This window comes from Pyricularia grisea, chromosome VII, assembly GCF_004355905.1.
Source record: "Pyricularia grisea strain NI907 chromosome VII, whole genome shotgun sequence".
NCBI lineage: Eukaryota > Fungi > Ascomycota > Sordariomycetes > Magnaporthales > Pyriculariaceae > Pyricularia > Pyricularia grisea.
Window position 1 is genome coordinate 3,551,520 of NC_044975.1, and position 27,545 is coordinate 3,579,064.

Consider the following 27,545-nt stretch of genomic DNA (forward strand, 5'->3'; position numbering starts at 1 on the left):
TGCGGATTCCTTTTTATTAGTATTAAATCTCTGCTTCAATGGTAGCGAGTATGTTGTTCTTTGGTTGTCGCGATGACGAACGAATGTAACGATCGAGACCAAAAAAGGTTTCAAGATCAATAACGAATGTGGCAGCTCGACAAACCAATGTGAGCGTGATGATATAATAGAAGTACTAGATTATTTCATACTGCGGACGACGTCCTCAAGATATATATGTACGATATAATACTCGGTTAACAAGTCCTACCCCTTGATGTAACAAGTCCCACAGACTCCTTTCTTAGGGCTCTTGGCGACTGTCTATGGCAAGTAGGTTGTATGACGTCGGCCTCAAGATATTTACCACGCTGAAGGCTTATACATTGAGAAGCGGCATAAACATCACCTGGGAAGCGATTGCCAAGACCGCATTCATCTAACGAAGAAAGATTTCAACCTTAAAGTCCTTTGACACGAGCATCTGGTAACTTTAATACGAACGACGGGTGGGGAAGGGTTCGTAGATTTGCAGCGGTTGCAGGGATACCGGTCATGCACGAGTCCAATTCACCTCCTATCTGGCCAGGAGCTTCAGAACAGAGGCGAAGCAAAGGGGTTGAAAGGCGGATAAGGGTCTTTCATCTTTCCTGCATCCGCTCGCGAGTCTGCCGTTCACCTCGGGGCGCCTTCATTCCCGATCCCTAAACATACCTGTGCCAGCATGGTATGCCGTTGGAGACACTCTGAAAGCTTAAAGAACCCTCGGCGACTCTGTCTGAGAAGCGTTACATACAGTAGTAATTACTTGGGGGAATTTGTCGCAATTGCATGGCACTTACCTACCTAGTACCTACCTTACCTACCTAGGAGTTACGCTTCCCAAAATGTTGAACAAGTTGTCAAACGCGAAATGCACGTGTTGAAATTGAAATGCATGCGTCCGTAGGCGGGTGCCTGCCTGCTGCCTTGGCTACTTCCAATGCTTCCATGCATGCAGCAGCACCACGACGCACTGCAAGTTTGTCTGCCTCCACGCCACATGCTGCTGCTGCTTACTATTGTCCACCAAGTGATGCCCCACACATCGAGACAACCCTGGCGCTTACTGCCTTGAATAAATCCTGCTACCATGACCCCTCCACATCTCTCTTACTGCACCACGTAAACAAGTGTCGGTAACTCTACATGGCTTGCATGGCGCAAATCCCATTCATTCATTGATTGCCCAGTAATGTTTTGCTTTACTCTGCAACCAACTGCTTGTCCCCTCGGCGACGACTTACTGCTACCTTTACCTTACTGGGTGCCTCATCGTCACTTACTCTGTTGGCGCTCTGTTTGTAGGCGCAGAGTGCTAGCGGCCATTCTTGTCGGTCCTGTGTTCAGTCGATGATGTACCACGTAGGGTAGTCAGCATCCACCATACATGAAGGAAACCTCGGCACAATGTGTTACTACAGTGTAGTTCTACTACTGGCAATTACTCCTTGCTGTCATAACTAGTCAGAGACGGCCTGGAGCGAATCCATGTCCCATTGTTTGCTTAGGCTTCTCTCTATCTCCTTACTATAGTCTGTTTGTTGACTTACTGATACATAGAAATAAATCTACATGTCTTTCTATATAATCACAAGCTCTGGTTCCTCGAGATCATGTCTAATTTTTGTATCTACACAGCATTACAAGGCAAGTCTTCTGTTTATTCTAACTGACAATCTAAGAGTTATAGGAACAAAATCCCCATCTTACACAAACGCAAACCTCGAGCCTCGACCCACGAGCCAAACTCCGAGATGACAATGCTAACCTTTTTTACTTGTAGGCACGGCGCCACAGCTTTATAACTAACCATCAATTTAGGGGAAATGTAGCACGTGAATGCCGGGTATCTTGATGATATACCGAGACGGGAAAACGGTCGAAAACTTGGTTGCGAGACATATTGACAGACAAACCTCTCACAGATTTCCGTAAAACTCTTCTTACTAACTTCACTAAACAGGCTCCTCACTATAGATGTTTGAGATTTGCTTTGCAGCTAATACATACCTCTTTAGCAGTTCTTGTTTACCTCTATCATGGGGCTTTGTCCCTACTGAGGCTGATGCCGCTGGGCTACTACTAACTAACAAACCATCTTAGATGACGATTATGGATTACTAACAACAGTATCATCCCCAAGATAACCTTTACTATTGACTTACTTGCTCTAACTTCTAGGCACAGAAATTTCCCAAGCATAAAGATTGACTTATTGAAACTACTAAATGAGAACTCACATAACTACTTTTGGCATCTAGGTCTCGAATTCGGCCGGTTGACATCGCTCTCATACCCTATGGACCGTCTCGTACTAACATACATCTAGATTCCTGGACTCTCGACAGCCTCCAACGCTTCTCTGATCCCTCCTCTCACCAAGACATACTTAAGACTACCAACATCCGTTCTGGAAGCTTCTAGGTCTTGACTCTATTGCACTCTTTCATTGAGCTACCGGACTCTTGGCTACCAACTCTACTAACCCTACTAACTTGAGTGACAGCTAGATGCACATATTGCCCCTGATATTACTGCTTTGATGACTGCTTCTGGGCAGCTAACTTACCACAACAGGAACTTCTGCGCCTTGGTCGCTTGTACCCACCTCCATATCATGCTAACCACTAGGCTTACTTTCCGGACATGATAAAGGCAAACTGACATACATGATAGCAGGTTACATCGATACTCGCGTTTTAAGCCGGTGGGGCCAAACCGAAGGGAATTTCTTATAATGACATATCTAACATCTAGGAATAGCATATGCAACCGCAAACAGGCAAACACGAACCCAAAGACCGAGGCAAGACGAGGTTCACATAGCCCAAGGAATGAACACACACTCGAGGACACTAACATGGTGCTTGTTGAAGACTTTTACTAACCCAGAGCACAGCATAACTAACCACGGTCGAAAAGTGGTAGGTTACTAACACAAGGAGGGATTTATCTTATACTGATCTCTAGGTCGAGCGAGATACTAACATTAGAGATGATTGCGTCCTCCGAGACCGCCAAACTGACTCTTAACCTACGAGCGAACCGCCGAGTCGAGCACACGAAACCACTGGAATTAAACCGGCGAGATTGCTAACAAGTCTCTAACAGAACGAAGTATACACATACATATCACCCAGTAGCCACAAATTGGCTAAGACGGTTACCTTCAGGAACTGTCGACAGTACTAACATTGCTAGATACCGATCCCGCCGTTGGACACACGAATCTACTAATCTTGAGCGTCTATAGGAACTCCAATCGAGTCACGGTAGTGAACAAGAGCACGGATATTAACTAACCAGCCAAATAATTAGCCAGTCCAGCATCTTCTCGAGCCTTTCAAGATGTATGGAGATGCTAACATTATAGGCTTTTTACTGCCACCACGTAACGAATGACGATAAATCGAGAGTCGGGTCGAGCGATACGAGTCGAGTACCCCCAGCTGCCTGATAGGCCAGCCAAGCAAAAGATAGGGTAGTCTTCAGGTCGTGTGGAGTGAGAGCTAACATTAATAGGTCCCTAAAAATCGATCTAACGATTGAAGCGTCGAGCATGCAAGAGGCCCCTTGGACTTCATGCTGCCCCATCGACTGCCAATCACTCACAGAGCAGTTACAGACCTCCTCGATCTCTTTTCTCAAGCCAGTCCCAAACTACTTTGCCTTGACCGCACTAACAGGGCGTGTTAAGTTTACAATAGCACTTACACAGTTTTTTTTATCACCATCTGCACGCTCTTTTCTTTTCTATCCAAAAGTCCCTAAATTGGTCCGAGATCTGCTACTCTGGCCATTTTTCAGCATCAACCACTCAAGCTAACACCAGTCAGGAAAGGGGAACGATACGCATACTACTAACCCCAATTTGTGTTTTTAGGAATCCTATCACTACCGAGACTACCTTGGGAGTGATTATTTGGGCCTTACTGATCTCTAACCGATTCTTTCTTTCTTTAGGTCTAATGCATATGGTCATGGTTCGGGACTCTGTCCTGCCATATTTACTAACTACTAGGATTTCGGCGAAGCCACATTGCTAGCCGCAACACAAGTTTGGGGACATGCTAACTTGAAAGAGACAGATGTATCTAACTTCATTTTCAAGCAGGCTTTTGTTACCCCTACTAGTGTACTCTCTATATTACTGACTGACTGATAATACCTCCAGCTCTAGCCTCGTGTTCCCCTCCTCCATCCAGCGAGGCTTCTGATAAACCCCCTGGAGCATGCTAACTTCAGTACTAACCTTGAAATCCTTTCTGTACTCTGCGTCGATATGATATATCACGGCAAACTTAGTCACATTCCGAACCTTAAGCCCCTCAGACATTGTCCCTCCTTTCACCCAGTCCCTGGTGCGAATACTAACATGTAGCGAACGAACGCAGGAGAAGAAATAATTGGCTTTAGGGTCTACAATACACGGAGATAGTAGACTAATCACATCACCTAGCAGTAAGGGCATTAAAGATAGGATTACTAACCAACATCCGAGAATAGGCATGCCTGTCCGGCAGCCATCCCGATGACAGATACAACCGAACCCGAGATGTCTAGATTTCGAGCAAAGACAACGCTAGGTTTAGAGCCGAACACACATCGCACAGCAGCCTCGTCCGTGTTTCGCCAAGGCGAGAAACCCGATGGATGAAAAGATACAAACGACTGCTGGTCAGTACTTGCATTGATGGAGCAGATTGGACGATCTCTGGATCCCGTTCTAATAATTTCTACGAGACAGCAAATACTCATGATAGTACAGATGATTTCATACAGGGACAGTATGGCTAACGGTAGTCCGGAGCCTTCAGCAAAAAAAAAAAAAAAATGCTATTATTCGCTACGCAGAGACATTTGGGGGAAGCCGAGAACATGTTCGTCAAGCAGAAGGGACTGACGGAAAGTTCGAGTTAGAATCATTGACATCTCCAATAGTCTAGCTGAAAATATTCAATTTGTTTATGCATATAATAGTCAATCACAGAAAGATATTCAGCCGAATCTTTTTTTTTTCTTCCCTCTTTGGGTTTACCCGAACAAACTGCAAGGTCGTCCAATCTAATCCTTGGGCAATCTATTTTCAAGATTCTCAGCTGGTGCAGATTGCCTCGTTCTACGAGATTTAGTTTTCTTCTCTTTTGCGTTTGGGATCGACTCGTTATTAATCTCATGTTTAATGGGTTATTATTATTATTATTATTTTTTTTTTTTTTTCGAACTGGCCAAACCTAGAGTACCTATCTATAGGTACCTAGGTATATCCGAAAGCATCACGATAAACACACTCCCCCATATCCCTTAAAGTTTTTTGTTTTGCAGATCTTCATGGCAAGGGCCTGGCTTCCTGACAAGGCTGGGTTTCCCCGCCAAGAAAGATAGAGATGAAAAAAGGCAAACGAAGAAAAGAAATAACAAGCATTATGCGCTTATGGGCAATCTACAGAGATCTAGTGCAGGAAAAGCAAGCAACGTGCAACGTGGTACAGCCCCCGACTCTCTTTTTGTCGGGTTTTCCGGGGTCCCGGGAACGGAAGCGATCGACGAATCGCCGCAGGTTTTTAAAATGTTGATCGGCGGCCGCGTCAATGGGCTGTCGAGTCCCCCCGAACTTTGAAAGATTTTAAACGGGGGTTGTGGTGGAGTTTTGTTTATTATAATTCTTTTTTATCTCGGTCGCTATTATCCGATCTTTGCTTTCTTCAGAGCTTCATCTTCACACCCCGATTCGACACCGGGGAGCACAAGGGCGCACAGGGTAGTCTCGCTTGGATTTCTAGTCCTGCCGAGTGAACCGGTTGACAGCCAGCAGCGGACGATCGTGGAGAAAATCCCAACCTTGTAAAACAGTCACGCGATGAAAATGCTCTTTGAAGATCTTTCCTCGTGGAATTCCGATAGACCATACTCCCTGAAGATCACACAATAAAACAAAAGCGTATCACATGTGACTTGAAGGAAAAAAAAGTGCCGGAAGACCGTGTCATTCATTCAACTCTCACTCCACAGTTCAGGTGATGATGCGCTTATACTGGGCAGAGTTTAACAAAAAGAATTATACGAAGTACGATAACATAGATCTGCCTGCCGTTACATGGATGCGCAAAGTGTTGGATAAACTTGTGTTGCCGCTGTCATTGCGCACAAAAAAAGAAAAAAAAAGAAAAAAAAAAATAGGGTTAGAGTTTCTGCCAAACGATAGCAATGGGAACGATTGTCGGAAACCACACGGCAGTTCGACTCGAACTGATGTAAATCATTTCCCAGTATGTTCACTGGACTGCTACTGTACAATAATACAGTACTACGGTATAGAAGGGAGGTTGGTTATTGAGCGGGTTTGGCTGTCAAACGGCGGCGATTCATGCTCCGAGGAGCCATAGCGGGAACAATCTGGGGAACACATGTAACACTAGGTCTGGTTGGATAGCATCCATCATTGGTGGACACCCATTGTCTGTGCACTTCAGATAATACGGACATGGACGCTTGTCTCTGGGGCCAAAAAAGGATAAAAACGTGGTAAAGGCAAAGTAAATATCATTACTATAAGATTTACTCTTTAAGCAAGGGGGTCTTGGTGTTGGAAGACAGAAAAAAAAAGAAGAAGAAAAAGAAAAAGGAAACGGTTTAACAAATTGCTGGGCCTCTTGGTTTATCGCGATATTCTCTGGCATCTGCCTGCCACCCATTAACAACAACAATAATAACAACAGAGTTGGTGAAATGGAGATGGCCCCAAAAAACATAGGCCTGTGGATACCTCATCGTACTTCGTAGGTAATTTCCGATTTTCTCTCACATTCCTTTACTTTACCAAACATGGATTAGTCCCCTCAGGGACTGGCCGACCTTTGGTAGAAAAATCAATCCAAGCCTAACCCACATATGCCCTTTTTTTTGTTGGTTCGGTCAGGATTTTTGGCTGAAGACTTACCAGGCTTTGCAATCGAACGGATATGTTCGGCCGAAGAAATAACAAAAGATTTATGGGTCGCGTGTCCTCTCCCCTTTTTTTTCATTCTTGTGTTTGCGCATATCCCAAAAAGGGAGGAATAATTTCCAAACCCTCTTTTAGATTCAACCGTTAACAATGATAGTTTTTTATTCCCCTTACGCTGCAAGGTTCATCTCTCGGTCTCGGTTCAGTCCCGACTCGCACAGACAAGAGACCAAAACAAAAAAAAGGTTAATTGATTGGTTTTTCCCACCTAGGTACCTACCTATGCATTTGGAAGCAAAGAACCACTGACAAATAGTTTGAAGATCATAGAAGGAAGCAAACGATCCAGGCAACGATGAAATAAAGAAAAAAAGAAAAAGAAAAAGAAATTGCTGCTGAGCCACGGTACAATTTGGGGCCCAGGTTCGGTTCCCTTCCCCCCAAACCAAAATTCCCTCATTTTTTTTTTTCTCTCCCCATCTGAATATGAATAGCCCGCCAAGGCCATCGGACCGGCCGTCTTTTGATACCACGTAAAAATACCACCCATGATTGCAATCCAATGAATCCATACCCACTCGGAAAGACACCCCGGAGAGGCCAATAGGCAAACCCGATTGGTGGGAACGGGGTAAAAAGAGAAAATAGACAAGGACTATGGCAATGAAACCTGGGGGGGACCTGAGATGGCCCATCAGGCAAAAAGACTGCCGTAGTTGGCGATCTTGACCATAAATTACAAGCCAACCATAATGAATATCTATATTTACGTTGCCTTCTTTTCATTTCCATTGTTGCTGCTACTTGCAAGTACTATACGTCGTATCCAGCCTGGCCTCAGGGGTGCGGCATGTCCCGACTCAAAAGTGGTATCAGAAACTTTGACCCATTGGAGATCCTAACGCACGGAGCCCATAACCAAGTCCAAATTGCTTTTTCCACTGTCCCCTGACCTTGTTCAGTAAAAACTGGTCGCTGACTGCCGAGTCTTTATTTTCACCCCCTGTGCAAATGCATGATATGGTCTGCATGGTACCTGCAGGTAATACCATTAGTGATTTTCACCGAGGGAGACACCGATAGGTCATTGCAACCCATAGTACTACAGAGTTATGATGGTTCTGTTGCCCAAAAAGTATATATGAGTACTACTATGTATAATAGATTACCGTATTATACGTGACAGTGCATATCCCTGTTTCGTCCCTTTCCCGGATCCGGATGGGTAGGTTGTATGAAAGTAATACATAGTAATCCCCTAGTAAAAAAACCTAGGGGGTTAAGTGGGCAGACTACCACGTATCAGGGATCGTGCGCCGGCCCTGAACCGCAACTGTCAAAGCATGGATTATTACGTGTCGGAACAAACTTTGAGGAATGAAAATATCCACACATCAGTGCTGTGTGTAGTACTCTGTGGCGCACAATCAACGGCCAATCCGCCTTTGTCCCGTTACCGGTACGGGAGTTAATGCACATATACCGTTTACATGGGAAAATAATTTGCACCATCAGGACCAGCAATAGACCGAATTTTCATGACCTCACTATGGTATGATCGTGGGGCTTTCCAAGTGTGCGACAGGGCAACCGGAACAACGACACCGCCATAATCTTCTTTGTGCCAGGCATGAGCTTTATTGTATCTAATAGCTTTATCCAACAATAACAATTCAAGCGCACTCTTGGCCATTATTGAGTCTTGAAGTTTATACTGTACAAAGTACACGTTGTCTATGGTCTCGACTTTGTTGTATATACAGTATATACAGTATATAAAAGAGAAAAACTGCTTCTTAAACCCCGGCTTCCCTGTTGGATTTTTATTTTTATTTTTATTTTTTTGTTCTCTCTCTTTATTTCTTTTCACTTATTTCTTCTGCTGCTCATCATAAGTAGCAAAGTCTGTGTAGCCAATAGTGGGGTCCTCGAATGGGCCGTAGAAGCGCTCACGGTTGTACGGGTTAAAGGGCAGGTCCTCCTTGACACGCCTGACCAGGTCGGGGTTGCTAGTAAAGTACCTGCCGTATACAATGGCGTCGTAGGTGCCGTTCTCGACAGCCTCCTTGCCCGTCTTGGCGTCGAAGCCGCCGGCGGAGAAGAAGGGAGTACCGGCAAAGATCTCCCTGAACATGGACAGGTCGACGTTTGACATGCCCCAGTCATCGAGGAACTTTTGCTTGTCTTCTTCGGAGAAGAGCTGCTCATACCTGGGAGAAGATGTGGGGTTAATTAAAGTTTTTTTTTTTTTTTTTTTTTTTTTTTTTTTTTTTTTTTTTTTTTTTTTAATTTAAAAACTAAAAAAGAAAAAAAGAAAAAAAAAAATCTTTTTCTAAAAAGCGAGAAAAACCCGAGGATTTAATTACATACCTTGGCTCAATGAAGCTCACGTAGCTCAGGTTAGGCAAACGGGCCTTGAGCTCACGGCACAGGTAACCCCATGTCTCCTTGCGTTGGGTACCACGGGCCTGGTTGAACAGACCAAAGGGCGACAGGCGGATGGCAAGGTTCTCCTGACCAATGGCAGCAGCTAGGGCCTCCATCAGCTCGAGGACGAAGCGGCAGCGCTTCTCGGGCGAGCCGCCATAGTCATCGGTGCGCTGGTTCGAGTTTGAGCTCAGGAATTGTTCGGGCAGGTAGCCGTTGCCGCCGTGGACCTCGATGCCGTCGAAGCCGGCCTCGAGCGCATTCTTGGCGGCCTTGACGTAATCGTCGATGGTGCGCTTGATGTGCTCCACCGTCATCTCGATCGGCGGGTAGTCGACGTATTTGCAAAGCTCAGTGGTGTGGGCGGGCGGGTACCAGAACACTTCGGTGGGGTCGTCCCAGGGCACGGCTGAGGGAGCCGGCACCGGTCCGCCGATGTGCTGCGGAATCATGGCACGGCCAGAGTGCCACAGCTGAGCGTAGAAGATGCTGCCCTTGGCGTGCACCGCCTCCGTCACGGGTTTCCACGACTCGACTTGAGCAGGCTGGTGAATGGCCGGGACACCGGGCATTGCGCCGCCCTGTATTATGTGGGTGACGACATGGGTTAGTAAAGCTCTTTTTTTTTTTTTTTTTTGTCTCGTCAAATCATTCTCCGGTGATCAAGAAAAGCAAGACCTTGGCTTTCTCGTTCGGTGATGCAACAAACAGGGACCAAACTAAATTCATCCATATTCTACGCTCGGCAAGAGAAAAATGTCTTTGCCTTGCGATGGGGTGTTCTGGGGAAAGGTCTGTGCGGTAGGGAGAGGGGAATATGTTTTTTGACTTTTGTTGGATGCTACGTTGGCAGAAAAACAAAAGTGATCAACACTGACCCGTGCACGGCGGGGAACCGACACATTGGTTCAAGTGCCAACAAGGTGATTTGGTGTTGGCAACAGCCAACATGCCATAGTTTCCAGGACTTCCTTTACCATGCTGGATATTTTATTTCCTCCATGGTTGGAGGAAATGTGATACCAAAGCATTGAAAATATGGAACCACCAATGTGACGGGATGTGACGTGACAAAACCAGAATAGAAGGGAGACATGAGCCAGTTCCCACATCATGAACGTACCTCAAGACAAGGCGGCAGGCCCTCGGAGATGATGAGACCGCCATCAGTGGCACGTTGGGTGTAGTACTCCTTGATGAGGTCGTTGGCCAGCCACAGACGGTTGGGGTTCTCACGACTGTCGTTCTTGTTGACAGGCGTTCCGCGGTTCCTGGTCAAGGGAGCATGAACGACACGGTGCTTCAAAACGTGTTTGCCATTTGCAATGGCGAGGGGCTCAAAGAGCTTTGGGTTGGCAGGGCCGGCTGATCCCATGATTCTCTTCTGTTTTCTTCTTCTTCACGATTCAGAACAGTCTTTCAGGTTTAGCCAAGTCGCAGACTATGGGCTGATAATGACGTGGTTTTTGACCGGACCAGCTTTTAGTTTGCTGGGATGATAATAGGTATAGTAAATGTTGTTGAAGTAGCAATGATAAGGTTGGTAAGGAAAAGTAATGAGTAAGCGATGACGAGTTCTAATGCTATTGATTTTGGTTGGGAAATGAGATTTTAATAACGAGAAGGGGAAGGAGGGGAAAGGGGAAAGGAAAAATGAAAATACGGGACAAATTTGATAACCAAAAACTCGTTGTCGGCTTCCAACAGACGAGGAACGAAAAAAAGAGGGGTTTGGAATAGGAACGTTTACACCCGATGCAAATCAAAAAGCCTGATAACGGCGCCTGGTTTCCCTACCTGCATGAATTTCCCCAGTTTATTTCCTTTGAGTGATACGTGGTAAATAACAGGAATTATTATCTCGCTCTCTCGACGCCAGCGACGTCGACCCCTCCATACCGGCCCCATGCCAGCTCCAAGGCGATGCCGTACTAGGAAGGATGTGGGTATTCGGTCCGGGTCTGGTAACTGCGACGTCGGTTTTTTTGCTGGCTAGTGGCTGTGTTGGTGTTGAATGTGGCTTGGCAGGGACAAGAGATGTGAGGGGGTTACGATTCAAGATCTGTAAGGAGGTAAATCCCCGTGATGCATTTACAGGGAGAACCCCTTTTTCTTTGCTGCTTGTTGTTCAACTTGTCATTTCCATGTCTTTGGAACCGACTTGAGCTACCAAAGGATACTTACGGTACGCAGGATTATTAGTAATTTTGTTTCTCGCTCATGTCTCGCAGCTCCTTCCTCATTGCCTCGGTATGCAGTTCGTTACCGTTCCTGATATGCAGCACCGGTGAGTAGGTACCTACCTTAAGGAGTTATTTGTTCGTAGGGGGAAAACAAAAAACCTTCCATTGTCTTGTTCCTCATTCCTTCCTTCCTTTCCCCACTTTGCGCACAGTCTTTTATGTCCCGTCCCACTCCCCTCTATTCAGGTACTTCGTAGTATTTTTTTTTATTTATTTATTGTTCACTACTACGAAACTAGGAAACGGTAGCCATCAAGATGGAAATGGTCCATCATCCCGCCGCATCTTCCGCATTTCCGAAACAGGCATATCCCAGATAGAAGAATCATAACGATGGGTCTTGTCCGAATCGTTGGTAAATGATCGTTGCTTTCCCCCCCGCCGACACTGCCAAAACGGTGCGCCACTCGGCTTGAGAACTTCTTTCCTTTTAGTGGCTTGAATCTTTTCTGTCCCGAGATGAGACGGAAATTTGATTATCCCTAGCTCCTGTCGTCATTTATTTGGGGGTTAGTTTCGTTTCGAGGCAGACACACACGCTACTCAATTCTTTTTTTTTTTGCCTTGTATCACCCATATCCCGCGCTACTTCGCTACTTGGTACGCGTTGGTGGTTTCAATTGGCCAGACAGACGCCAAGATTCCTCTGCCCTGGCCAACTAATGTCAAAAGATGGTGTGCAGGAACCTAGACTAGATGATGGATGGTGTGTTTTAAGCAGCCCGGCCACGCGAGCCGTCCATACATACCACAACGTCAGGTCTTATCTTTATCTTTCTCTTTCCTTGTTCTGTTTTTACTTTGGTGGTGGTACAAGGATCGATGCACCCTTTAGTTTGCCGATTTGGGAATGCCGATAATGTTCTTTTTTTTGGTCTGATGACTATTAGCCTGAACGAACAACTCAAAAAAAAAAAAAAAAAAAAAAAAAAAAAAAAAAAAAAAAAAAAAAAAAAAGAGGGTGGTCTGACATAACCTCTACAACGGTAGAGTATTCGGTTCATCTTCTTGCTGCATCCAATTTTTTTGGGTTGCAAGATTATACCCCTTGGCGATCAACTGCAATTATGTTTAATTTTTCAAGCTAGGCGATCTAGGCAGGCACTTTAAGGACAGGGAAAGGTGACCAACCCAACCAATATCACTAGCTTCCATGTATCTGCAAAGGGTCTCGGCAGGCGGTTGCATAACGGAGTTTAATCTCCCTCCACAAGAATCTGCAGCGGATCGGTAGTACGCCTTGCCGTCTTGCCGCCTCTCCCCAGGGAACAAATACTGTTAGGGGATCTGGGCTTCTGAACTGGAGTAGGTCTAATCTACTGTAGGCTTAGTCTAGATCTGTCTTATTTTTTTGCTTTTTAGTGTTGCGAAACTAGTTCTAATAGTACCACGTAAACTACACCACATACACGTGTGATGCAGTCGCTAGTGAAGAACAATGAGGCTCTACACTATGACGGCAGATGTATTTACTACAGTACGTAATTAGTACGGATGGATGAACATTAACGGGATACTGTTAGATTAGATAATCCACAAACCAAAACTTCCAATAAATGATCACGATTCGCAACAAGAATCACCAGGGAAGAAGCCTGAATAATCTAGTCCAACGAGGTCTTTTACCACAGTACTCATGAGCCTTGGGGGGTGTTTCTATTCTCGAGAGAGGCTGTGCTAGAATGCCTTCTCCTATACAAAGTACATACATTGATGGGACGAGATGTACTTACTTAACTTGGTATTGTATGGAGAGAATCCATGGTACATGCACTTACGTGCCTATAGTATTTAATACGACCCAAGCGAGATTCTTTATGCACTTTTATTTTCCTGGCGTGTTTTGTATCCTTCGCTTCCATTTCCCCTTCTCTTTTTCCTTAGTTTTCATCCCTGTCTAGCCCAGTCTAGACCAAAGTATGTAGCATCCATCCCGTGCCTTACTGTCCCTCTCACTTCTCTCCCACTTTACTTTGAGCTACCGAACAACACCTCGCTCAGGAACCTACCCACCTAGTAACAGCTCGTCATGCAATCTATATGAAGAATGATCAACGCTGTAATTAGCGGTAGATGAAAAACTACCGTATATACCTTAGTTTTGGTTCGCGTACATGTGCGTATAGTTCTTTGTCGGCAAAAGTTGAAAAAAAAAAAACAAGAGTAACGATATGAAAGCTTGATGATATTTTATGGGTGGTCCCGATCTTGAAGAAATAATGGAAGCATCTATCCTAGTTCAAACAACAGCGAGAGTCCCAGAGCCACTTTCGAGTGGGACAAAAGAAAAACAGCCTACCTACCAAAGCTAACACTGCCAATTGCGAAAATTTCCGGACAAGTGTTACTGCAGTACATTCATTCTAATTTACTCTACAAATCAATCAATCAATCAACCTTGCCGTTACCCGTTTTTTTATTACTACGTACTGAACCTAGCCTATTCGCTCCGCAAAAGCGGCCCCGGTGAGCCTTGAGGGGCGCACTACGGCAGCAGCCTAGCCGCCCGAGGCTAAAACATAATGGATAGTGATTAATTCATCCACTAAACGAAAAAGAGCATAGTATGGAAACGGGGGAGGTTCCGCACATGGGGCGTCCCAAATTCATCTCATCCATCTATTCGTTACTTTACATCCATCACTCTGCTACAAAGCATTAACCTGTTCATGACAGAATAAACCTTGCAGGAAATCATCCTAGATCATAAAAGCAAAAAAAATACACAATAGGAAAAAAAAGAAGAAAAAAACGTTGACTATTAGGCCGCATATTTTATGCGGACCCTGACGGGAGTGTAACAAGATTTGACTTCCGAGAACGTGGTGCGACGGTTCTGTCATGGGACTGCCAACGAAGGGGGGGAAAGAATAAAGAAGATTTCTGTGAAGGGATGATGCTTTGGACTAGAGCGACGCAGTTTTTTTTTTTTTTTTTTTTTTTTTTTTTTTTTTTTTGTATCTTAACCTTTTGTGTATAATGTAATGTCGGTTGATCACACCGGGATCATGGGCTTGAAAAAATAATAATAATAAAACAAGAAAAAAAAAAAAAAAAAAAAAAAAAAAAAAAAAAAAAAAAAAAAAAAAAAAAAAAAGGATACAAGGGATAAGAAGCATCACGGAGAATACGAAAGAAACACCCTGCAGCATCTTGGGGCGATTTGGTACTTCTTGGCAAGATGTAAGGCCATGACAATAAGGTACACACACCAACGTATAGCTACCACGTACGTAATCGCAAACAAGAGGAGCCAAAGAGTCAGTGAAAAGAGACAGATAGCCAGGCAGAATGAAGAAGGAGCAAAAGACGATTGTACAGGGCTACCCTCTACTCATCATCCCCGACCCGCCAGTGACCATTCTTTACTTTCTTGTCGGTATTAACAAACCATGGTATACCTGGGGTGGGAAAAAGAGTGTCAAGGGATAGAAGAGCTAACCACTTCTAACTCCCCTGCCTTTTTTTTTTTTTTTTTTTTCTCCTCACGCAACCCAGCACACCATTCAGTTCATTGCGTGAGCTTGTAATTGTGGAAGTGTGGGCGTGTGTGTCAATCTTTTTTTTTCTTCTTTCTCAAGCAAATGCTTGGGGATCTCTATCCATGTCTTCGTTGCTGACTGCAGCTTGTCCCTGGCCCAGGTTACTCTTTTCAAAAGGGGCAACGATCCGCTCCGCCGCATCCACATCTTGACTCTTGCCACTAACACCCATCTACCCACATCTTGACCACTTTTTTTTCTGTTTCTGTTCCATTTCCTGAACAGTACATACAGCCTTTGGTCTACCCCCCTGCAACATCTGTTTCTTGGGGTATCCACCCATTTACCTTTTACTAGTACACCCCCCCGGATATCCAAGGGTGGGAGGGTTGTTCCCAGGCACGCTGCCAATCCCACTGGGTGGAAGATCATTTGGGACAGAAAATTCCCCGTCACCACCCTTTTTTGGTTTCTGGTGTGGTTGTTTAAAGATATCCCATTTCTCCTCCCCCCCATTGCTTCTTATCTGCAGACTACCCCTTCCCGTCCTCGACCCTCTCCATCGCCTTTCTTTTTTTCTTTTTTGCTTTCATCAAGCCCACAGATACCCGCGTTTCGGCAGTTCACTTTCTGCGACCTTTTTCTTTTTAGCTTTCTCTTTTAGGAGTTTCTATTCTGTTGACCTTTTACTTCTTATTCTTCAACGACCACGGAAGGGAAGGAGGAAGGAGAAGAAAACAGAAAAAGAGATATGACGTAGGGGGGTTATTGCACAAAGGAGCAACAAGAAAAGGGCCAAAACCGACAAGCAACGAAGATCGAAAAAGAAAGAAAGAAAGACGGCAGCACCAATGATTGCACCGGTGAGAGCAGCCATGAGCACCAACAGCACCGAGGTCATCGGGGCTGGGGTTCCGCCCGCAGGCGTCGCCCCCAACTTCGAACACCCGCATGACAACCTCAAGACCGTGTCGTATGTGACACAGACCTTGACGCTGGTGATTGTAACGTCGTTTGTTGTATTACGATTCTACGGCAAGCATGTGGCATTAGGAAATCAATGGCACACTGAAGATTGTACGTCTCTTGCCTGCCCCGTTTCTTGGTTGTGGTTTTCAGTCGAACCACAAGAGAAGAGAAAAACAGCAGACAGAATAATATTGAAGTGATGGCACTAACACGGAGATATCACATAGACTTTACCTTTATAACATGGGTCCTCTTGGTAGGATATTGCATAACTGCGATATATGCTACGCACTTTGGAGGTGGCCTGGATCAATGGTAAGGAAAAGTCCGAGCATGGGTAAACTTGACATTTTGTCGAGTGTTTCTGTTTGTTTGCTAACCTAATGCCCGTGTCTTGACAGGGAGGTGCCGGCATCACTGATAACGGGATACTTCAAGGCATGCTATGCGGCAACAATATTTTGTTAGTAATTACCCGATATACCTTTGTACGATGAATGAAGGAAGTATGGATGAAAACTAACCATATAACTATTTTTTTCTCCTCAGATATGCCAATGGCATTCTCTGTCAAAATTGCATTGCTGGCCTTGACCAAGAGAGTATATGCACCGGTATGTAGACAGCCCCTGACATTCATACACATACTCAACAGACCACAGTATGATTGACGGAAGACAAGTGCTGACTTTGCATGATTTGCGCATCTTTATAGCACAAGAAGACAGTATTGGGCATCAAGATCTTTGAGCTATTGCTGTTCTTGTACTATGGTTCAGGACTCATCATCAAAATCCGAACATGTTGGCCAATTGAGGCTTACTGGCTGGGAGAGAAGGACAAGTGCTTGAATCAAGGTGAGATTTTGTTGCTTTACTCTTTTTTTTTGAGACCTAGATCAAAAATTGGCCAGATTTGACTTACACGGGCATCTTGTCAGATATCATTATTCTCTGCGACTCCATCCTCAGCGTCATCAGCGATCTCGCCATTCTCATCTTACCCATCCCACTCACCTGGTCCCTCGAACTTTCGAACCGGAAAAAGATCCGCATCATGGGAATCCTCTGCGCCGGCGGCACCGCGACCGCCTTCTCCATCTACCGCCTGGGGATGATCGTACTGGAGCGCAACTCGCCCAACGCCACCATGACCTTCATCAAGGTCATCCTCTCTGGCAACGCCGAGGTCGGCATCGGTCTCATCTGCGCCTGCCTGCCCGCCATCACCGCGCTCGTGCTCAAGAAGACGCGCTCGACCGGCTACTACTCGGGCAACGGCGGCTACATGCGGTCCGACAACGACGGGCTCGCGGGTGGTGGTGGTGGCGGCTCAAAGTTCCACACGCACTCGCACGCCCGGTCCGCCTACGCCGGCGGCGGCAGCAGCCACAACCACAGCCAGAGCCACGGGGGCGGCATCGTCGTCAGCCGCACCTTTGACGTCCAGAGGTCCCTCAAGACCGATACCGACTACACCGTCGCAGACAAGGACGGCGGCATGCCGCTGAGCATGCTCGACGCCAACGGCAGGGCCGACCAGGCAGAGCTGGTGAACCACGCACAGGGCGTTGGGAGGATCACCAAGTCGTCTTCCATCGGGGGCTTGTCCAGCAACGACTCGGATGAGAAGCTGGATAGGCAGATCAGGGCTCACGGTGGGAGGATATAATGCAAAAGTCTACCGACTTGTTCGAGATTTTCAGGAATGAGTTTTTTCATTGGGGGAAAAAAAAAAGAAAAAAGGAAAATACGAAAAAAAAAGAAGAGACAGAGAACCTTACAGCAGCAGAAGTAGCACAGTGCTCTGCTTCTTTTTGTCACGACGGCCACGCACTCGCACGTAAAAATGTTTTGTTTTTCTTCTATTACTTTTCTTTTCTACTCTGTTTTACTGGATGAGATTACAGATGGGAACACCGACAGCAAACAAATTTGCTCGCGTATATTTTGTATATAATGAAGCTCTTATATATTATACCATTCGCTGTGACATAGGACTATCTAATTAATCCAAGGCTTGAGATATCCTGACTAGCTGAATATAAGATTTGGTCTGAGTGAGTTATGCAAGGTGGTTAGCATGAGTAAACTTCAGACATCTTGTTAGCTCCGAATCACTGAAACCCTCTTGCACACATCGACTATCTACACAACGAACATACCCGTTAATCCGTTCAGACCAACCCACCACCGAACTCATGTATAGCCTCTTACGATTCCCCAGCCCATAGCTTCCCCCATCCGTTTGCCACTATTGCGAACACTGACCAACTAAGTCTCCTCGTTTCCCCTGCGCAACCCTCTGACAACCCAGGCCCCTTACACGACACCTTGTCATGTATCGGAAACATGGGGGCATGTAGACTAAGCCTTGCTCTCCCAGATCCAGGTGACAAGGTCATCCATCATTTTGATCTTCCTTCCAAACATTCTGGAAGTTACTGTGTCAGGTTTCACCAAGGCAAGGATACAAACATGGCCATAAACAACAAACATGGCAATCAACAATATGCACAAAAGAGTAGACAAACAACCCATACAACAGCTAAAACTATGGTATTTTTCAATGGAATTCCTTTTGGTTGGATACCACATGGTTTTGTTACAAAAGAAAACCGAAACAAATAAAACAAAGCAGCCTGCCCTCCGTGCTCGATTGCTAAAACAACCGTTGGGATATTTATATGTGAATTAAGAAAAAAAAAAAAAAAAAAAAAAAGTGAAACAAAACAAACTTTCGCCGACCTCGACACCTGAAAATGCCCTGGGAAAAATTTCGGTTGCCCTTGGTTTTCGTCTGCAGAAAGGAATATAAATCCCCCACGAAAACGCGTCTTGTATGTGCTTTTTTTGCGATTTTATAAGATGCCCAAGGAACACAAAAAAAAGAGGGGAGAAAAAATGTGTCGGGGAAGAGAAATAAAGGCCACAGACTGGCAAAGGTTCCTCCTCCCCTATCTTTTTGCTAGACCTTGCGCGTATATTGGCCCATTCCTATACTCATGAGAGGGCATTGCGATCAAACGCTTACTAGTGCCCTACAAGGAGGGCCCTCGGTGGTATTCATCTCTTGACAAAAGTCAGGAGGAGATTTGTCGCCAAAAATAAAAAAAAATATCGACTCATGCCGTCGTCGAGGAGATCCGGGCCGGGTGCTCGGTAAGAGCCCACTCCGAAAAGCCAAGCTTGCCAGGGAACGTGAATGAGAACCCCAACAAGTCGTGACACTGCGAAGGGTCCGAATGAGGTATCGAATCAGAGACGACGGCGGCACCATCTCTGGCCCCCGGCGCCTGCACGACCAGGTCACCTGCGCGGAGACCCTGCCATGACTCGTCGTCTTTGGTGCCACGGATGACACCATATGCGACGTTGAGCCCGTCGCGGGGCTGCTCTTCGTCTCCAACGCCGCCAGCAGCACCATCAGCGACAATACTGGTCCCGGACGAAGCAACCGCTGCCGCCGCGTTGGGCGCATCCCAAAGCGGTGTTTGCACTCGGCCGTTGAACATGCGCAGCTCGGTGACGTGACCGTCGCCGTGGTCGGCTCGCAGAACCGGCCAGGGTTCCCGCTGATCCGGCCCCGGCACCGACATCCTCACCTTATATGGAAGGTCGGCACACTGCGAGCCCTCCACCTCCCAGGCCACGACGTCCAGGGGACCGTGGGCAAGAGTATATTGCTGAAGCGGGTTGACTTTGTTGTTCGTCGCGGGTATGCTTTTCTCACCGTCGCATTCCTCCTGCTGCTCCTTCGACGGCCTTCCGGCATTGCTATGTGATGGAGGGGGGTTGGGCGGCATCCACGCCGGGATGGCGCCCGAGGTGGTTAGGTAAGATGGTAGCATGCACGGCTTGGGCGGGCTGCTGTCCTTGACGAAATGCGTCCATTCCTTGCCGTCATCTTCGTGAGGACCTTCCTCGTGAGACCACGGACCCGAAGCAACGGCAAAGTCCGAGTCGGCTGCCAGATCGAATGCGGCCCCGACAACCTCTAGTACGTACCCAGCGCAGCCCCCGCTGAGGACCTCAGCCCCAGCGGTTCTCGACGGCGAAATGGACAAGTGTATGCCGGCCGGCACGACGCCGACGTCGCCGACGCGCAGCTCCAGCAGGCCCAGCTCGGTGTCGAGGGTTATGGGCCCAGTCTGAGGGATGAAGGCAAAGGCGCCGTCGTCGTTGCGCAGGCTCGTCTTCGCCTTGGCCTTGTTCAGCGTATACTGATATACAGATACCCGGCTTTGGTTGGGCCGCCGTGGATCTGGCATGTTCCCATGAGACGCATCCGGTACATGGGAGGGTGGAGGAATGACCGCGCCACAGATTGTCGCCAGACATTCATGGGTCGCTTCCTCTGCATGATCCGACTTGGGTAGTCGGGACCAGCTGGCACTCGCCAGTCCTCCCACCGAAGGGTCAACATCGATACGATGCGGCGATAGGACTGGAGTGGAGTGGAAGGGACATCTGATGGCTGGGCGCACGCGACGAACTTCTCTGGCAAGTCACGCAAATTTGTTGATCAGTTTGTCCGTTCTGTTTTGAATGTCCGGGGGTATGACGATTGTTGTTGGAATTCCAAGATGAATCCAGCTGGCCAGTGACCCCTCAGAGACCAACTCACATGTCTCCTATAAAGTCCACCACCCGACAACTCAGCCTAGGGTCCCAGTGAATGTTGAATGTGCCATGTCGAATCTTTGAATCAGATCCGGGATCGATTTCGGGGGTTGAGTCGTTCTCCAGACTTGGAACTTGTTGAAATGTCAGATTCACCAGATCTTCCGCCGTGATATTAGGTGCATCGCTGTCATCATCTAGATTTGTGTCATCAGCGGCACTGGGTCTTCTGTGTCGCTTCCGCTCCTCTGGCGCCATGATGCTTGCCTTTGAGACGATCCTCCCAGGGCTGTAGCGAGTCGTTCAAAGATGAGGAGTAACAAAACCAAGAAATCTAAACAGGTAAAGCAGCTAGCTACCAGAAAAACCAGTATATTCTGGAATAAAAAAATGGCAACATCATTCTTGCTTGCTACGTCACGGCCTGAACGCGGGTAAAGAAGGCTAGTTTTCAAAGTGGCTCAGAGGCTAAGCGATTGCTTTGTGCCGAGCTACCAAGCCATCTAAGGGGCTAGTAGCGCAAAACAAGGTAGCCATCCACTTGAGATAACCTTGGGGGGGTTAGGAATGAGCAAAGAGATGGCAGGCAACTAAGTAACCATCCATCGAATCCCACATACTCGCTTGATCTCCAATGCAATAGTTAGCACATAAGGTTAGGTTAGGCCGACATATACCCTTAAGCGAGTATCCATCCATACCTAGGTACCTAACTTTTTTTTTTTTTCCCTCTTTCTTCTCCCTGTTTCTCAAGCATCAGTCCCTTGCATCGAGTCCTCGACATATCATACGTTGAGAAGAGAGTACTGGTACTTTACCAAGCGAATATCGGGGGCAGGCAACGCGCACTAGCGGTCTGCAATCCCACACTGACCCCTGCCTGGCTGCTTTAAATTATGCACCATTCATAGGTCAATTGACAGCTTGTTAGAAGCAACCAAACCATTACCCAAAAAAATACACCTATTGGTCAGCTTCCCATTCTTGCCTTCCAGACCTCGCCGCACGTAGCCCACCGAGTTCGCAGAAATTACGGTTCTGGGAGAGAGACATGTGATGGGTCTCCACCCAGCCAAATGTTTTTGCAGCGGTACTCCATCATCAGCGAGGCTGGTTTTGCTTCTGAAACACGCAGGCGCAGCGATAAATGCACCTTGATCAGGATTAGAACCTGCATGTAAACAATCGTAATGAGCCACGGGGGAGCTAGTTATACCCGTGAAGGGGCCCAAGGAAAGGACCACCAAAGGCATGCTTCTTGCTTGGAAGGATCATCAGTTGAGCGCGCCATGAAAGGATTGCTTTGAAACCGAATGGCTTGCTGATGACTGGGGCCGAGGACAAACAAAGCAAATATGAGGGCTTCGTACTCGGCGAAAAGCACGGGTACTTGAACCGGGGGGCTGAACGCCACCCGGCCTATAACATCGAAATATCAACTAACCCGGACTTTGAATACTTGGATATCGCTGAGCGCGGGCACCTGAGCGCTCCCCTCTAACGTTCCGACAAGTGACAAAGAAACTTTGCCAAGACTGCCACCTGCTGCTGGACGAGTCGGGTAATAATCTAGATGGCCTGATGAGGCCGTTGCATCCGGTCAAATTCCTTCTTCTTCGATCGAAAGAATTGCTCCTGGATGTTTCGAGGTACACAAAAACAAACAAGAAAAGAAAAAAAAAGAGACTTTTAGGGCTTCAAGGTCACTATCAGCAATCGTCAGCCAGTCAATTTTTGACCGAAAGCACAGATTTACGCCCTGCACAGGATGTTAGCAACTCGGCGTGGCACGGTGCAGACATCTCGAAGCAAGCCAGTGCAAGTTGCCGCGTCAACAGTATCGTGATGCCAGTTCTTCACAACTGGCAGGTTTGTTCATTCATTCGAACCAGTGACTTGCCCATGTATGCCTGTTCGTTCATAGCACGTGGCGGTGAGAGCTTGAAATCAAGCCGTGTATATCTTGGCAAGTATTCGACCTTTTGCAAGTTGTATATAAGTGTTGTATATTACAAGCTCCATCGTCCCAGACCCTGCGCCTTCCGCATAGTAGGGAACACAATCGATTTTCATCACTTGTAACTGATGTGCTGGACAACAGACATCCATTTTTGTTCGTCGGTTCTGGGTGAGAATAGCCAAATTAGCGCCTGGGTCTAAGTGGTAACGGTTGCGACAGCAGTGTGGGGGAAAACGTGTGCAGCACGTTTTATGCACGTATACACGCCAATCGATTGGTTCTCCCATGATAGAAAGATAAGGACCGATCGCTCGGCATGGCCTGGGCAAGGGAGATGCCGCAAAGTAGGAATTTCATCGGACGATCCGATCGTGACAAACTTACTTGTCGAACTTGAGCAGCTGCGCCAGCACCGGCACCAGCGCCGCCCGGAGCCTGTTGTCTTTTTGCTCAAGGAACTGCAACATGATAGTTTTGATGTAGTTAACATCTGGGGTCGGTGCATTGGAGCCACCTGCTGGCAATGAAGGAAAGGATTCCGTGAACGGTTAGCAAAGGTGCTCATCAACCATCATTCGGCGGCTATCAAAGCCGAGGGTGGTGTGCTCCAAGCGCACATGCGAATTTACGCAATGCAGAGAGAAGGGGAGAACAAATTCGCTCATATACATACCATTCGCTCCACCCGATCGGCTTGAATCGACCGAATTTCGTCCGGAACTTGCAGCTGCAGGCTGGGCGAGTTGATTCCTTGCCATCTTGAGATCCTTTTCCGCCTTGGCGTACCGTGACTTGTAGTCGTCCATCATGCGTTGCAGGTCTGCGCGGCGCCGCTCCGCATCCTGCACCGACTTCTCGGATGCCGTGAGAGACTGCTGCAACTGCGCAACTGCCTCACGCGACTCGACAACCTCGGCTCGTGCTTCCTCCTCAAGCTTCTCGAGCTCCTCGAGTCGCCGCCGTCTGTCCTTCTCGCGAGTCTCGAGGTCTTCCTTTTCGAGCGCCAGTGCTTTGGCATCGCGCTCCAAGTCCCTGATCTTGGTCCGCAGTTCCTCCACCTCGCGAGTCTTTTTGCGTGCAACAGTCGCTGATTCGGCTTCCAGCCTGTCGCGCTCCTCCTCTGCCTTGTCGAGACGGGCGCGCATTTCACGCATCTTGACGTCCTCGCGCTCGTTTGCCTCATTGAGCAGCCTCCTCATCGTCTCGGCATCGCGCGTGCGCTCAGTCAACAATTTTTGACAGTCCGCAAGCTCTTCTTCGACCGATTCGGCTCTTGCCTGTGCCTCCTTTAGCTGAGTTCCCAATTCGGCAGACTGATCACGCATGCTTCCCAGGAGATTCTGTGCATTGGCGTATTGTGAAGTCTTGAGTTGTAGCTCTTCCTTGACATCGTCTCGTTCCTTTTTCAATTTCTGCAGCTCCGTCTCCAGCTCTTTGATTCGCGGCTGGACCTTGGCCATTTCATCTTGCATCTTATGCAGTTCGCGAGTGGCCTTTTCTTCCTTGGCACTCAGCTCAATTTTCTCCGCTTCAGACCTCCTCAGGTCACGCCCGGCTGTCCGCTTGTCGTTCTCCAGCTGCAACCTTTGCTTGTTCTCAGCTGCAAGCTTGTCACGGAGAGTCTTGAGCTCCGCATCACGAGCAGCTACATCTTGCTTCATCCGGGAAAGTTCAGACTTGATGTTCTTTTCACGGTTCTCCAGCGCAATCATATCTGAAGCTTTGGCTGCAATCTGTTCCTTGAGCGTTGGTATTTTTGCAGCCTCGGCACGCAGGTTCTTCAGCTCTGGCTGGGCTCTTTGCAAGATCTCTTTAAGCTCTGATATTTCCTTGAATCGACTTTGAGCCAGCTGCTGAGACGCCCCCAGTTCCGATTGTAAGACTGCCGTCTCCTCCGATGCCTTTTGAAGTTCGTCGTGCTTTTTCTGGACAGATTGATATTGTGTCTTGACCCATTGGACCTTTTCGACGGTTCCTTTATCCGCAGGCACCTCGGGGAATTTGGACAACTCTGCCTCCACGGCCTCTACAATCTTGCGGACTTCGGCCTCCCGTGTCTTGGCTTGTTCCGCCTCTTGACGTATCTTCTCGGCATCGTTGGTGAGCTCATCATGCTTGCCGTTGGCCTTTTCATGCTCGGCCAGCATTTGTTCATATGTTTCTTTCAGCTTCTGAGCCTTTGAAGTCACACCATCAAGTGGTGCTAGAATTGGTAGCTGGTCCAGTTCCTGCTCCAAGACGGAAATACATTCCTTAAGCTCATCCCTCTCGACCTCAAGAGCCTTAATCTTCTCCTTCGCCTCGACGTTATCCTGGCCAATGTGAAGGAGGTTGTCCCTCATGTTTTCAACCTCCTCAATAAGATCATCCTCGTTCTTCTTTCTTTTTGACAACCGTTCAATGGATTCATCCTTCTGTGTCATCTGTTGCTCAAGGGCAGATATTTGCTCTTTCAGCTCGTCATACTTGGCCACTGGAACCGTATCCTCTGGTGTTGGTGGGCTCGCTGCTTTCGCTGCTACAGGAGCCTTGTCTGCGGAGACTTGACTGGCAGGTGTGGTGGCTGCTCCGCCCTTTTTCTTCTTGTTTTTCTTCTTGGAAGAGGAAGCATTCGCCGGAGACTCAGAAGCAACGGCTGAGGATGTAGTCTCCGCGGTAGGCTTTTCTGTGTCGGCTGATGGTGGCGTAGGCTTCTCGGTCTTGGCAACATCGAGTTCTTTGCGCAACGCATCCCTCGACTGGGTCAACTCATGCACTTTTGTTTCCGCTTCTCCCAGCTTTTTAGTCAAGTTGGCAACTTCCGCCTTTTGACCATCAAGCTCCTTCTTGAGTGACTTTGTATTCTCCAGGTCAGCATTGGCCTTCTCCAGCTTTTTGGCGAGCTCATCCTTTGCCTTCTGGGCGGCCGACAGGTCTTTCTGCGTCTTTTTGGCCTCCTCTTCCAGTTTCTTGATCTCTAATGACTTGGAAGCCGTTAGGGTAGAGAGCTCTGTCTTGGTAGTTTTTAGTTCTTCTTGTAGCTTCTTTGTCTCTTCAGTTTTGGCAGCTTCCACTTTGGAGAGCTCTGTCTTGGTCGATTTGAGTTCTTCTTTCAACTTATTGGCCTCTTCAGTCTTGGTAGCTTCCGCTTTAGAGAGATCAGCCTTAAGTGATTTGAGTTCGATTTGAAGCTTTTCCTCATCCGCGGACTTGGCAGCATTTATTGTAGAGATCTCTTCTTTTAATGACCGAATCTGAGTCTCCAGCTTTTCAATCTCTTCTCCCTTTTGAGCAGTAATGGTAGCAAGCTCTTTCTCAAGTGCTTCGATCTTGGCATGCGCGTCGCTGGTCTCCTCTGACTTCGCCTTGCTTGTTGACACCTCAGCCTTGAGGCTGTCCAATTCACTCTGCAGTCTCTTGATCTCGTCCGTCTTGGCGACCAGCTGGGACTCAAACTGCGAGTTCTCAGCTTCGAATGAAAAGAACTCGGAAGTGTCCTTATCCGGAGGAGCCGAGTCGGAAAAGGTTTCGGTAGACTTGGATTTGGGAGAAAAGATTCCCAAGACTGAGGAGACCATTGGGGACTTGATGCTTGTTGAGTTGGTCGTCGATTGTGTGCTTAAATCAGCGGCTTCACCCTCTTTGGCCGCCTCTCCCTTGACTTCCGGCAATGGCTTGTCAGCAGGCGACTGCTCTGTTGGTTGCTGGCCGGAGGCTTTGAGCTTCGAAACTTCACCCTTGGTATCTTCTAGTTCCTTCTTCAAGGTGATATTCTCGGAAGATACGCGCTGGAGTTCCTCTTTTACCATGTCACCTTGCATCTTAACCTGGTTCAGATATTCAATGAATACCTGAGGGTCCTTGATATTCTCGCAAGGCGTGTTTTCTCTAAGCGCCTGTTCAAAAGCTTCAATCGCAGTGACTCGGGTGTGGGCAACCCTGTAAGACTTGAGAAGTTCTGGATGAGGAGAAGACTTGGGGCATTAGTAGCTGTCGCGCAAGGGAGCTGGAGTGGAACGAAGGGATGGGGGGACGCCCAATGGCAGAGACATACCTTCGTGGACTTTCTCCAGCCGCTCCAACTTTCGCAGCTTCGACCGAACCTCCTGAGGGAGGGCAGCAGGAGCCCCTGCCCCCTCGGACCCCTCTGGCGTCGTGGTCCCATCCATCTTGGAATTTTTCTTCGCAGCACCACCACCCCCGCTGGGTTCCTGGCGCGAAGTGTCCGCCTGTGGTGAATTGTCTCCCGCAGAGCTCCTGGTTTCTTCTTCGTCGTCGATGGTAAATGCGGCGTCGAAATCAGCAGAATCGGTATCTGTACTCTGCGTGGTGCCGGCGTTGAGCTGGCTGGTCCTCCGGGTCGTTCGCGGTCGTGGTGCTGGAGACTCGTTGTTTCGGCTGCGCGACGTAGAGCCTGAGCGGCGGGAGGACGAGGCTACAGTGGCGGCCTCTCTCTGCTCTGCGAGTGCTTTAGCTTTTGCCTGTTCCTCGGCGATCGTCCGATCAATGGCGCTCTTGATGCCCTTGAATCGCTAGAGTTGGAATCCCGGTCAGTTTTTGTGGCTACGAAGCAGGGAGGTGTTGACCGGTTTCTAGGCACAAATGTAAACCTGGAGCAGGGGGGGAAATATGGGCTCACCTCAAACATAATAGCCTCGCGAAGCTGCAGCCGTTGAGGCCGGGTGTAGATGCGACGGCGGCACCGAGCACAAGATAGGCGATGCGGGATGGATGTGTTGGGTGATGGCGCTCTGGAGCTAGCAACACGATGCGCCAGGGATCGGAACGTGCGCAACCCGAATCTGGGCGCTGCTACCAAGTCACAAACGTAGACTGGAGAAATATATCGTACAGAGACCCGCAGCAGTATATTGTATCATTAAAGAATGCAAAAGT

The 27,545-nt window shown here is 47.7% G+C and overlaps 4 protein-coding genes across 4 annotated transcripts; 1 reads left to right on the forward strand and 3 right to left on the reverse strand.

Moving 5' to 3' along the window:
* Positions 1-8,598: 8,598 nt before the first annotated feature.
* PgNI_11021 (uncharacterized protein) lies at positions 8,599-11,069 on the reverse strand. The gene is made up of 3 exons (XM_031130995.1): positions 10,518-11,069; positions 9,338-9,975; positions 8,599-9,177 (listed from the first exon to the last, which is right to left on the reverse strand). The coding sequence occupies exons 1-3, from the start codon at positions 10,767-10,769 to the stop codon at positions 8,838-8,840; spliced, it is 1,230 nt and encodes a 409-aa protein (XP_030980299.1). The 5' UTR covers positions 10,770-11,069; the 3' UTR covers positions 8,599-8,837.
* Positions 11,070-15,874: 4,805 nt separating this feature from the next.
* On the forward strand, positions 15,875-17,759 carry PgNI_11022 (uncharacterized protein; the record flags this gene model as incomplete). The annotated part of the gene is made up of 6 exons (XM_031130996.1): positions 15,875-16,196; positions 16,316-16,403; positions 16,490-16,551; positions 16,638-16,702; positions 16,804-16,945; positions 17,029-17,759. Exons 1-6 carry the CDS (start codon positions 15,971-15,973, stop codon positions 17,757-17,759), a joined length of 1,314 nt encoding a protein of 437 aa, XP_030980298.1. The 5' UTR covers positions 15,875-15,970.
* Positions 17,760-19,212: 1,453 nt separating this feature from the next.
* On the reverse strand, positions 19,213-20,968 carry PgNI_11023 (uncharacterized protein; the record flags this gene model as incomplete). Its single annotated transcript, XM_031130997.1, has 2 exons — positions 19,213-20,587; positions 20,715-20,968. The coding sequence occupies 2 exons, from the start codon at positions 20,966-20,968 to the stop codon at positions 19,213-19,215; spliced, it is 1,629 nt and encodes a 542-aa protein (XP_030980297.1).
* Positions 20,969-23,050: 2,082 nt separating this feature from the next.
* Positions 23,051-27,297, reverse strand: PgNI_11024 (uncharacterized protein; the record flags this gene model as incomplete). Its single annotated transcript, XM_031130998.1, has 4 exons — positions 23,051-23,187; positions 23,344-26,607; positions 26,704-27,181; positions 27,289-27,297. 4 exons carry the CDS (start codon positions 27,295-27,297, stop codon positions 23,051-23,053), a joined length of 3,888 nt encoding a protein of 1,295 aa, XP_030980296.1.
* Positions 27,298-27,545: the final 248 nt, after the last annotated feature.